Raw genomic sequence first — 13,085 nt, 5'->3', positions numbered from 1 at the left:
AACATGCTTCCTGCTGAAACCTTGTGTTTTGGCTATTTCTGATATCCATACTGAACGACAGAGAACACCATCCTGGTGGTGCTGTTCTAGGCTCCCAGGACAGCAGAGCTTAGCATTAGACTCAAGTCAAGAGCAAGCTGGATGCAAGGCACAAAGTACAGCTGAGGATCCGACACAAGGTTAAGCTGATCTCAAACTGCAATTAACAGCCCAATGGCTCTGGCAGCTGAAATTACAGAATCACTGCAGAGGAACAAGGGATATAAAGAGACCGAAGTACCAAACAGGGAAGCTCAAGTGGACTTTATTATAGTTATTAGAATGTACAGGGACATTAGTGCACTGCTGCTTATTTCATTTCTCAAATTCAACATAGGAGCTAAAGTACTTGTACCAGCTCTTTGCTTTTTGCACTTTTAGAATGTGTAATGTGGGACATCATTAAATCATTTTCTGAAATATCCTTGAAGAACAATATAGGCAAAACCAAGCTAAACAATTTCTTCATAGACTGCTTGGTATTTCAAGGAAATGCTATAGATACCAAACATCTTTAATAAAAGAAGCGATTAAGAAGTGCTAACAGGGTGGTAGGATACAGTTAACCTTTATAGTCTTTAAAGTCCATTCTATTCCATGATCTGGAAACAGTCCTTGAAAACTTCATTATAACACTATTTCTTTATTACAAATATTTACATACTATATATTAGTACAACTTTTATTTCCACACTTTAACAATTCCATCCCTTGATGCAGTTACTATAAACCCTTGCGTGGTCTGGAAAGTTGCGATATCTGTGATAATATCATGATGTCCGACAGGGAGAGACTCTGGACCCTTCCGAGGGGTCTCATCAGTGGGACCCAGTTTTTGCTTGTTTTGAATTTCCTGTACAAAAACAAAGTGAGAAATATTATTTACAGAAAGGTAAGCATTTGCAAAGGGAAGTCATCACACATATTAGGTTGTAAAAAGATCAAAAAAACCTCTTAAACAAACCCCAAATCTCCCACCCTTTGATAGTTTTCTTAGGATTACTCCTTGGTTCATTTCTTTTCATCACACACAATCTAAGTCTTAATCTGAACTGACATTACAGCTCTCTGACTAGGGAAAGAATGATTTTTTTCCTTGTATTTATTTCAGTGACACTAACTACTAAGATTTGATAGTCCTCTTGGGGGGGGGAAGCTACAGTGACACATACATCATAGCTTCCTAAGGGTTTTATAAAAACTGGTTCAATAGCATGAATATAATTAAGAACTTCACATGAAACACTCAAATATCATACTGCATAGGTAGACCCTCACTGACTTGGACTTTTTTTTTTTTTTTTAAACAGTCACCTTTGAAGTAGCATTCATTCAATTGCACTGAAACAAAACATTGTGCTATTCAACAATTAGCAACACTGCCAGTTCCAAAAGTCACTCTGAAGGACATAATAAAAACTGCAGAGTTCTGCTACCATATTATTTTGGTCCCAATACATCTCACAATGCCTTGCTAAGATCCTACACAAAAGATACTCCAAAGACTGATCAAAATCAAAAGTGTTAAGACATTAGATTTCAATATCCCAAAAGAAACATGACTCTGGCTTCTGCATGTAAGTATTATTTGGTAAGTCTAATTCTGTCAAAAACAACTGATTTTTTTTCTTTTAAAATAACTTCTTCCTAACTGCCTGAAAATGCAATGCTGACACCATCCATAAAAGGTAAGAGTGAGTTATAATTAAAGCTATCATGCAATTAATGTAACCCACAGTGCCATCCAAAAGGCAAGCAGAATAGGTGTCTATCAAACAAAGCAAAATACCTGAACCACCTCCGTGCCCTCAATTATCTTCCTGTAGTAGGAAACAGATGGGCAATTAGAACTTCCGGCAACAACATATGATCTCTCAGGGTAGGCTAGGTCCCAAAACCTAAACACAAAGAAACAAAATCAAGTATAGATGTTAAATTTTGTCAGCTTAATACAGCTGTTCCAAAGCTGTCTTGCTCTCAGGATGAAAATGAGTGGGCACAAATGCTGTACTCTTTCTACACTTTGTGGAAAAGCGTGATGCAGAGAAATCAACGTTCATATCAAGCTTACACATGAGTTACTGTTTTGCTTCTCGTCACGCAGCCTATCAAGAACTTTACAGAAGGGTAAACATTGTGTTTCAGAGAAGCACCGAGTTTTGCACTACTTTTGCTGAAAACAATTCTCTCAGCTCACTGATGCTTACTAATGAACACATCTTCAGCATTATTGTTTTGACTTCTTGGAGCTTACTTAGGCAATGCTTGGAAAAATTTAGTACACCAGCAGGGGTGGAGGGGAAGATGTCAAACAAAAATGTTGGTTTTATTACCTTATTTTCATGTCTGAGCCTGCTGTCAGTAATATGGGATTACCAGATGCTGGACTACAGTATATTCCATGGATGCTGTGAGGAGAAGGCTAGTAGGGAAAAGGGATATATGAAAATAAATTACCACCAATAGCTGTTGCCATGCTTCACAAAGGAAATGCATTCTTTACCACATTCATTCATTCATTCATCCATCCAATTTCCAAATGTTTCTGACAAATGCCAAGTTACTTTATTAACAGGCCACATCTTAATATATTAAGATAAATTGCTACCTTTTATTCCTTATGTTTCACAGAGCAATGCAACAGATTTAAGTCTGCATAATGCTTTTTTGGAATCTTGGAAATTACATTCTCAATGACAGCAAACGAGAGAGATTGTTTCTAACAGAATCAGGCAGGTGAATCATGCTGAAGAGCACATGGATGCTCAAATTTTTATGCTACGAAGGCATTAAGGGACAGACACGTAACAGAAAACTAGCCTGAATCACAAGTTCCCTGTGTGCAAAGTGTGTGACAAAAATGAACTGAACACGCAACCTTTGTGGCATGTCCAAATTCAAGTTTAGGTAGATTCCAGATCTGCATTTACAACATTTACAGAAACAGCTGTAGTTATTTTTGTGTATGTATTTGTGTTTTAAGAAAGATATCCCAGATTGCTTCTTCCCCAATTAACTCCTTGAAGAGGAGGAACTTCATGCTTTAAACTGACAGCTGAGTGTAGTAGTGGCATTATATTACAGAAAGAGTGTGCAAAAGAGCAGATGCTTACAGAAATACACACAATCCCAGAAACAACAAGTAAAAGTAAGTACAAGATGTCATACCATGAATTTTAGCTTTGCCATAATCATTACAGTCTTGACCAGCTCACTGGTTTTCTAAGAACGTGACTGGATATAGCACGTGATTGTTACAAGTACATTCCACAGATAGTGGAAAATGCCAATGAAGATTCAGGTTACACTGTTGTTTTACGAAGGGCAATAATTTTGACAGCAAAACAATTATGGTGCCAAAATAAATCCCAGGGCAAGTTCCTGGTGCCAAACTGGCAAGGCCATGGAGACGGGTAACTGTACTGATGCACAGCACGGGTTGTTCTAGCCCCGGCCACAGAACAGAAAGAGGAAAAGAAAAAGACCAGACCTGCAGTTCTGAAAGAGGAGGTGCACTGCTGGCCCACAAAGTGAAGCGTCGATCGCCAGTTTCCATATCCCACATGGAGACTTCATTATTGCCTTGAACAGCTACAGGAAAGATATTGCCAATGCAAAAAATACAAAACACGTCAGTTGGCTCTCGCTACCTGTGTTCTACTGACATGATACAGAAGGTATGACATAGAGACATTCTCCACTTGCTCTCTGCAGCCTTTGTGTTAGTCTTGCTTTAGCAGTAAAGCCCTGCATGTGTTTTGTTGGTTTTCGAACTTAGTAGAAGCTTCACTAAAGTGCCTCATTTAAGAGAGTTTAAATGAAACCTGTTTTAATCTCTAGCCCTTTTTAAAAGGTATTAAAACCTCAGTTTCCTCCCTAGATAACTTCTCATCCTTCTTTGAGGAGGATGGCTCGTCTGTTCAGCATGGTCATCAGGGACTTCGGAGATTACTTCTGGGCAGGTAAGACAGCAATCCAAAGTTACAGAGTTCAGTAGCTACAATGATGTTCCACACCCATGTTTAGTGTGGACAGGCAAAGAATTCTGTTCAAGGGATTGCTTACATGCCTGGCAGCAACCTAGCAGGCAAGGACTTTTTAATAATATTCCAAAGTGACGAACTTTGTCACTCATTTATTCTTTAGCAGGGAGGAAACAAACTAGAAAGCACAGAGAAGCTTGCTTTATTTGAATGTTTTTTTCAATAAATTTGTTTTATCTCCCAGGGTGGTTAATAACTAAAATAAGAAGTGAAGCCTAAGAAGCAAGTAAAATATGAAACTCAAATTCTCTCATTTTACCACAACTTTATCAATTTTGTTATTATAGGATTAGTTTAAGCTACATGTCCATTTCAGAATGTGTTCCTGACACAAACACTTAAAAGTATATGACAGTGCTACATGCAGTGAGGATGAAGCAGCTGCAGGCATACCAGATGAGGAATCTTGGGAGATTTTTGAAAGCTCTAACCCATGACACAGCTGGGTTAGATTCCAGTGGGAATTGGAATGGGACAACCTTTCAGACTCTGCTCTACAGAGGCACTGAAGGCAGTGGCAGAATTCCCATCAACTTCAATGTATGTCACAATTTTGGGTTTTGTCTTTTATAACATTTTGTTCTTAAAAAGTGATGTGGTAAACAGCACACAGGGAGGGCCCTCATGAGAGCTGTAATGCTCAGAAGATGAGAATTGTAAAGGCTGTCTGTCATTTTTATAATGGCTTAACACTACTGGGTTTTTTGTTTGGTTTCCCTCCCCTCTCTCTCTCTTTTTTAATTTCAAAAAGCCAGGAAGAGCACAGTGGCAGAACACTTCCCTTTTTTTTGCACCTTCCCTTTTTCCTCTTCCCAAGCAAAGCACAAGAAAAACTACAAGGAAGAACCCCCCCAAGTCCCCCCCAGGGCTTGAAGCAGAAGCTGAAACAGAAGCTGCTTTAATCACAACCTCTGGCAGGTGTGAGGTAAGTTTAAGACATCTTTTACCTGCAATTACCCAGGACTGATAGACAGGATGCATGAGCAGGCGTCTGATTCGGGCCTTGGAAGGATGAGAATGGCTGGAGATCGGTAACTGAAACCTCATGTCCCAGCATGCCATGGTACCATTGCTTGTTCCTGGTGAGAGAAAGCCCCCCATAGTGAGAGCGATAAATATACGGGGTTTTGCCCATATCCTTGTGCTCTGTTGCTAGGGAGGTGGACTTCAGCCTCAAGTACTTAGCGGGCAGAATACTTCCCACAAATAGATCAGGAGGTATTTCTCTCCTCTGGTTTGAGTAAAGCATATTCTAGTCAAATCCCATCAAGCAAAAGCTTGAGCTATAGTTATTGTAAAAGACAACCAGAAAGGCGGGGGGAAGGGAGAGAGAGAAGCTAACAAGAAATACAGGCTTACCAATACACAGCCAGCATTGGTGTATGTCCACAGCAAATGAAGTTATGAGGCCTAACTTCAAATCATGTTTCAGTGTCCAAGCGTTGCTGCTAGATCGCAAATCCCATCCAACTAGAGATCCATTAACTGTACCGTAAGCCAGTACTGACTGGGCTCCTGAATTGAAGTGATGCATATCTACCACACAGCCATCATCCTTCAGATCCAAGGACCTGGGTTAAAAGAATAAACTAATTTAGAAACGGATGTGACTCCCTCCAAGTTTAAGACTCCTTCCAATAGCTAATGCTGAGCAGCATTTTCCTCTTCATGTCACTTCTCAAGGCATCTGTCAGAAACACCTTTCTGATTTTAGTACAACAGATGCTTATGCTCTCTCAAATCTCTCTGCTGATAGGACCTGCAAGCCTTCTACAGGCTAGTAAAACACTGTCAGCGGGTCTTTGCAAACATAAACATAGCTCTGTGCTCTGGGTCTCTCAGTCCTGCACATGGGTTGGGGCAATCCCAAGCACAAATACAGCCTGGGCAGAGAATGGATTGAGAGCAACCCTGCGGAGAAGGACTTGGGGGCGTTGGTTGACGAGAAGCAAAACATGAGCCGGCAATGTGCGTTTGCAGCCCAGAAACCCAGCCGTATCCTGGACCGCATCAAAAGAAGCATGACAAGCAGGTCGAGGGAGGTGGTTCTCCCCCTCTACTCTGCTCTTGTGACACCCCACCTGGAGTACTGCGTTCAGTTCTGGGGCCCGCAACATAAGAAGGACATGGACCTGCTGGGGCAAGTCCAGAGGAGGGCCACGAAGACAATCAGAGGGCTGGAGCACCTCCCCTATGAAGACAGGCTGAGAGAGTTGGGGTTGTTCAGCCTGGAGAAGACAAGGCTCCCGGGAGACCTTCTAGCAGCCTTCCAGTACCTCAAGGGGGCCTACAAGAAAGCTGGAGAGGGACTTTTTACAAGGGCATGTAGTGATGCCCTTGGGCATGAGGGGTAATAGCTTTAAACTGAAAGAGGGTAGACTTAGATTAGATGTAAGGAGGAAGTTCTTCACTGTGAGGGTGGTGAGGCACTGGAACAGTTGCCCAGAGAGGTTGTGGATGCCCCCTCCCTGGAAGTGTTCAAGGCCAGGTTGGATGGGGCTTTGAGCAACCTGGTCTAGTGGAAGGTGTCCCTGCCCATGGCAGAAGGGTTGGACTAGATGATGATCTTCAAGGTCCCTTCCAACCCAAACCATTCTATGATTCTATGATTCATTCTCCACATTTATCAGATATTCATCTACCCAGAGTTTACAGGCAGGAACACCCCTCTCCATGTTATATGGCCAGCGCTGTCATCACTCACTCACTGAGTGTGCAAATGGACACCTTCGTCAGGCACAAATGCAGTGTATACCAAAACAGAAAATCTGGTCTATAGTTTCCACCTCCATTAGGTTTGGCTTATTTAATTTCTGAACTTAATCCCAAATGAGAGAGGACATTTGAGACTGATACCTTACTTTTACTTTGGACAGAAAAGAGGTCTTTGAGATGGTTTCTAGATTTGCTGGGGCCTGGACACATCCCTCACTCAAGCTGGAAGATTAAGCTGTTGAATCAGTGCCAAATATTCAAAAACTGCTCATATGGAGAGAGGTAAGAAAGAGCTAAACCATCCCCAAAGACTCCCCTAAATAGTATCCCATCTTCCATATCTTTGCCACCTTACTCACATTAAAAGCCTGGGAGAAAAAATTGCAGGTCTGAGGCCAAAGCACATGCTGTACATTTGTGAACATTTATCTAATGACCTGTAAAAAAACCTCCAAAATTACTTAAATAAAATTACTTAAATGTTAAAGTATTAACATTGTAACAGAGGAGGTAAGAAACTATCAATCCCACTGCATAAATAAAAGAATTGAGAACTATTCAGACTGACTCTTTCAAGCTCATAATGAGTCCAGTGACAGAGACGGCACCAATAACCTAGAGCTATGAATTCTCAGCCCTGCATGGTTGCCTTTCAACCCTGCTTTATGAAGCAGGATAAGATCATGGATTACAGCCTTCCAGTACAGCCTGTGCTCAGCCAGCAGGAAGCCTAGAGCAAATCAAGGGATCTAATCGAGGAATATACTAACAGCTTGAGCTCTGTGGTGAGATTTAACTGCTCTAAGTACATACCTGCTTTGTATTGGATGAATTTTAGGAGATTTAGGGAGCTTTGAAGCTTCAATACTAAGAAGCTGGATGGCACCATTATCTGACGCTATAGCCAAGTAATGCGAGCCTTGGCAGAATGTAAGTGTCTTTACATGTCCTCCAATCCGAGAATATGTCAAAATTGATCTAAACAGTACAGAGAGAGACAGGGAGAGAAAAAAAGGGGAAATTTTTTTTCAGCACTTTAAAAAAAAAAAAGAATCACTTCTCTCAAACATCTACTTAAAACCAATGGCTCTTGAGAGAGCTCTGAAAATAACATTTTCTAAGTGTTCCAAAATCAGAAAGCAACAAAGCCTGTGTTGCCTCTGCAAGCTTAACTCTCCATCTTTGAGCCTCTAGGTTATGACAGTCTCCAACTGCAGAAGCACACATCTGTCTACCAGTAAAATAAATGTCTAACCTAGATCTGTGTCAAAGTACCATACCATACCACCTGTGTTTCAACCAGCAACACAGCTTTCCTGCATCAAATATCAGTGGATGAGACAGTTAAGCATAAAGCTAATTTGTTCCCAAAAACTCAGATGACTTTAAACAGCAGCACCAGAATATATTTATGTATGTATAGAAATGAAATCAAAAAGCCTATAATTACTACAACTGCAAAGCAGTCCCTTTGCATTTGCTAGCAATTTTTTTCTTTTATTAACTAATTGAAACAGCAACCTAGTATTTTACAGCTGCATGCCGAGAGGAACACCAGTATATTTCATTATTGATACCTCCAGCACACCCACAAATGATTCATAGTTTGCTCCCCGCTCTACTTTATTTTGCAGTCTAAAACAGCAGCCCCCAAATCCCAGGAGTTTTAAAGCTACCTGGTTGTAGTCGTTTTTCCTTCCATTTTTTGGCTGTTCCAGATTTTCACTGTGCCATCATTTGAGCAAGTGGCAAAAATGGAGTGTTCATCAGAGACTCGAATGCGGTTCACTGCAGACTTGTGTTCATGAAGGTGAGCTACCAACAATCCTTTGGGACGCCATCCTACAGGCGAAAAAAACCCATAAAGTTTGGTGTTGATTTCATAACCTAATTAGGAACATGAAAATCTCCCTGATCCCATCCTCCAACAGCTACACTGGGATACAGTCATCACAGCTGCAGAGCACAGAAGGCACTGAAAACACAGAGCTAAGGCATTCTAAATATTAAAGGCAAAAGCCTATTTGCTCAATTCTAAACTAAACCCTACTGGCAGATCTGGGTAAAAGTTTTCTTTTAGATGGGTTCCATGTACATTCAGTGAAATTACAAAGAGCCTTCTACGTAGACTTTGTAGAGATACGAGTGCACAGTTCTCCTGCTATCAGCATGCAGATTGCTGTGCTGCAAATGGCAATCGCATAAATGCCCAAAATGCATGAGTAACACAGTTGAACAGGCTTAAGTTCCTGGATTGCCTGTAGAGTGCTTGAACTGACAGGCTCAGTGTTGCACTACATGCTACTTTGTCAGCCTTACGTACCTAGTAAAATGAAATAACAGCTCTTCTAAATCCCATAGAAAATTTACTCCAGTCCCTCAAAAAGAGATGGAGGAGTTGAGCTGCCACAAAATAACTCTTGCCAAGAAATTGCCAACATCTGTGTGATGCTTCCTCCTCTGAAATAAGCAACACAGAATTATCTGGCTGCGCTTCTAACAGGCATCTACTTTAGTGAAGGATTAACAGCCGATGAAGATAATGAAGGACAGACCACAGCAAATTTCAGAATAAGATGCAAACTTTAAATATGAACGTTTTTCTGGCACTCACTCACTTGTGTGGCAGACCAGGTCAGCTGCTTGTATTGGGACGTGTTATTTCATACGTTGTAAAACTCTCTTCAGAAGACAAACATATGGCTTAGCCAAGTTCAGTCAAGGTTAGCTATGTTCAAACGCTATCTGGTTGGATCATCTTCCTGATGATTTGCTACTACTTCCCTTAAACTGACATGGTAGCTGTATATGCCCAGGTGTGTACATTTAACACTAGATTTACCAAAAGACTTTAGCATCACTGTGTTGATTACTGCAAGCCTGCCTGGTACAGACTCTGCTCTCAACACCTGGAGTTTAAGCACATGAACTCCCATTAGTAGAGGCCAGTCAGAAATCTCCATATGGGATACCCACCAACAAGCACATGGAGAACACCAGCAGAAAATGCTGAGGACTAATCTGAGTAAATCCTAATCTCAATCTGGAGCTTCAAAATTTAAGTTGTGGCCATAGGAGGATGGCTGTGATTCAAAATTGTATGTTTTCTCCCAGAGTGGCTGCCAGGGCCCTAATCAGCAAAACCTGGGTGTTGCTACCAGGGAGGAACAAGAAGGAACAAGAGGTAAAAATGTCTCTCCTTCCCCTCTGAAAGCAACAATGTAGTATGACAATACACATCATCTCTTTGTGACTGGGCACTGCATCATTGTCACAACTGCTGGTGGGGACAGGCTCCTTTGTAAACAAGGGCAGCTCAAACAGCCCACCCCAGTATGCATGCCACTGGGTAAGAAAACTTGGCCAAGAGGTTACAACACTCACAGGATGGCTGAAAATCTGGAGCCACCCAGGCAAAATACGTTTCTCACCTCCCAACAGAGTGTTTCTCCCCTTGCCCAAACCAAGCTACAGGCTGTTACAGGGTGGCAAGTTATCTGCCATATACCTGGTTACAAACAACCCACTTCAGAAAACTCACTGGAACAGAGCGCACAACCCAGGCTTCAGACCAGTGGTTTGGGTCCGTTACTGCAAAGGTAAAGATCTAGGTTCCAGACCCTCTTTCATAGGTCATGCACGTATTTTGTCAAATAGGTGTTCTGCATAGTAGGCCCATTTCCTAAGCTAATAATTTCCTCTTTTCCTCATCTTTTGCATTTTTTCCTTGAGATGATGATGTTTTGACTCCCCCCCCTTTTTTTTTTCCCCTCATATAACCACTTCAGCGGCCTGTGATTTACCTGGAGGTGGGGGCTTGCTCTCCCACTCAGCATTCTCCATCATCTGTTTGGCAAGTCTCTCTGCATTACACTGTTCTCGCTTCTGCTGGATCAACTGCTGAAGTTCCGTTTTGCAAGTGGTGATGCGTAACTGGTGTGCAGATGGGGACGCTGTACTGCTCAGTACCTGCATGGTCGGTTTCCTGGGTTGAACAACTGTTCCATCAGATGCCTGTAAGAGATAAGCACTTAAAAATACATGCCTTACATTCTACACACAGATAAATCCTGCTCTTAAGATTACTGGGTCACACCGAAGAAAAATGGAAAAATCTTTTTTATTGAATCAATTAGCAACGAATTAGCATTAAAAAAAAATTTCATGCTTGCATGAAAACAATTAAAAATAGTGAAAATTATTATTTATAGAAAAGCTTAACCGTTCACTTATTCTACCCTGTTTGCCTAGTCTGTTCTATATTCTATTTGTAGAAACTGTAATGTGCCGTGCACACCTCTTAATGTCATTATTACAGAAGCAGTTATTGCTCTCAAGACTGACAGAATTACAGGTTAGCTCTGGAACGATTATTTGTTTATATTGGGTTTTAAAAATAAAAGTGTGAAGTGTTTCCCTCCTAGTTCAGAGTGGACACTCATTTAAAGCTAGCAGAAGTTAATCTCCAACTAGAAACCAAATAGAAAACAGTGTTCAGTGTCAAGAGATGCCCCCACAGCCTGCAGGGCTTCCAGCCCATCCGTCTGTAGCCAGTACTAAGTATTACAGGCATGGGATGTCTAAATGCAGCTATGATGTGATACACCAGTTCCAAGTTAAAATCATGACATCTCTTCTCTTCCTCACAACACGTATCAGGACATGCAATTTGAGGAAAAGTCTTCCCTGCCAGAACAGCTTACCTAATAATTGGCTAATCCACGAAGCCCCATCTCTTCATGCAAAGCATCTATTTGTTAGTGAAGCTCTTCCATTCAAGTAACTAAACTTACTTCCATCCTCTCTCAGTCTCTATTTTAAAAATAAGAACTTGAAAGTCATCTACTCTGCTGGAGAAGATGCCAGGGAATAACACCAGTGTAAAATAACCTCCAAACAAAACAAGAACGCCACATCCCTATAGTCCCACTTGGCTTTAAAACAATTGAATCATTTCAGTTTAAGGCAGTATTTTTCAGCAATACCTGTGGGGAGGATGACAAAGTGGCACAAATGCCAGCTGAGGACTCTGAACGAAGTGGTTTCCCAGCCTGGATGGCTTCAGGATCAGTAGTTTGCCCATGTCCTTTGGGTATGGGCTGGGAGATGTTAGTTGGTTCCAGGGACCCAAACATACTTTTCCATTCTTCATTTACATTTGAATCTTGCTTTACGTGTTTTCTAGCTATAAGCAATCGGGAGGGAGATGAAAACAAACATAATCATGACAACATTCACTCAGGCTGGTCATTACTTTCAGACTACATGCGAGTCCAATGTTTACATGCCAATTTATTATTTATATAGTTAATAGAGAAAAACGTACTGCTAGGTTGTTTAAGCCAGCTGACAGGGATTTATGAGGCAAACAGAACACACGTGGCAAGTGCTCTGTTTACACCTTCTTAATCCTACAGTTGACTCATGCAATAAATCATTCCAGTGTAGGGAAATTTTGCGTCTAGAAGGCTGCAGGATTAGACTCCACATGGTAATTTTTTCTTACGAGACTTACTCCATTACTGGCATAAGACAGGGATAAATTTGTAATAGCACAGTATGCAAATCATTGTCAGTGTCAAATACAATCAGTTTTCCATCACAATCGCAACATCACCTGTAGATTCAAGGATGTTATCTGTAAATAGGAAAATTTATTTATTTTCAGCATTCCTCTGGAGTCACTTAAAACTGTAAAATATAGAAAGCGAAAACATGGGACAAATTAGATTTGGACAAAGTCAGTGAAGAAGTTAAGGGCATGAAGACTTTGCAGGTGACAGTTTTGGGTGAAGTCAATCAGTTCAAATACAGACTTCATATACTAACTTTTAAATCCTGTCCACTCCTGACTCCACAGGATGCAAAAAACTGAAAAACCCTGTACTCACGTTACTTTCCTTTAAAATGATATGCAAAACATTTGCAGACTAGCATCTTAATTCTGTAAATAAGATGGCAATAGCTACCTGGTTTGCAGATATTTCTGTATTTTTACAGCTGAAAACACAGAACCTATCAGTGGTGTACAGAGGAGGGCCTTACAAGCTTGACAGAGCAAAGAGGAAGCTCACTGTCTGGAAGAGAAGAATTTTGAGGATACAGAGAACTGGAATAGAGTTAGCAGCAAGTGGATTTCAAAGCCGAACAAGGAAATAGAAGAGGTTTTTCAAGCTGAAAGAGGAGCAAGCAACAAAGTAAAATGGGGGTGGATGAGCAGCTGAAGAACCCTAAGGTCAAAAAGCACGTACTTGGTGGGTGAGCAACAGTTGGCACTCCTCAGTGCCA

The 13,085-nt window shown here is 41.2% G+C and overlaps 1 protein-coding gene across 1 annotated transcript in view; it reads right to left on the bottom strand.

Annotated features, from left to right (window-relative positions):
- Positions 1-294: 294 nt before the first annotated feature.
- PIK3R4 (phosphoinositide-3-kinase regulatory subunit 4) overlaps positions 295-13,085 on the bottom strand; it is a 28,150-nt gene continuing 15,359 nt past the window's right edge. Inside the window, exons 10-19 of the mRNA XM_050892172.1 lie at positions 11,783-11,982; positions 10,601-10,811; positions 8,474-8,639; positions 7,611-7,775; positions 5,442-5,653; positions 5,030-5,161; positions 3,530-3,630; positions 2,373-2,461; positions 1,829-1,937; positions 295-892 (exon numbers count right to left, since the gene is read on the bottom strand). Of these exons, the coding sequence (XP_050748129.1) occupies positions 722-892; positions 1,829-1,937; positions 2,373-2,461; positions 3,530-3,630; positions 5,030-5,161; positions 5,442-5,653; positions 7,611-7,775; positions 8,474-8,639; positions 10,601-10,811; positions 11,783-11,982 (1,556 nt within the window). The 3' untranslated portion in view covers positions 295-721. The remainder of the gene's footprint in view (positions 893-1,828; positions 1,938-2,372; positions 2,462-3,529; positions 3,631-5,029; positions 5,162-5,441; positions 5,654-7,610; positions 7,776-8,473; positions 8,640-10,600; positions 10,812-11,782; positions 11,983-13,085) is intronic.

Source organism: Gymnogyps californianus, chromosome 2 (assembly GCF_018139145.2).
Source record: "Gymnogyps californianus isolate 813 chromosome 2, ASM1813914v2, whole genome shotgun sequence".
Classification (NCBI taxonomy): Eukaryota; Metazoa; Chordata; class Aves; order Accipitriformes; family Cathartidae; genus Gymnogyps; species Gymnogyps californianus.
Note: the sequence above shows the minus strand (reverse complement) of the source record. Positions and strands in the feature narration are given on the sequence as shown.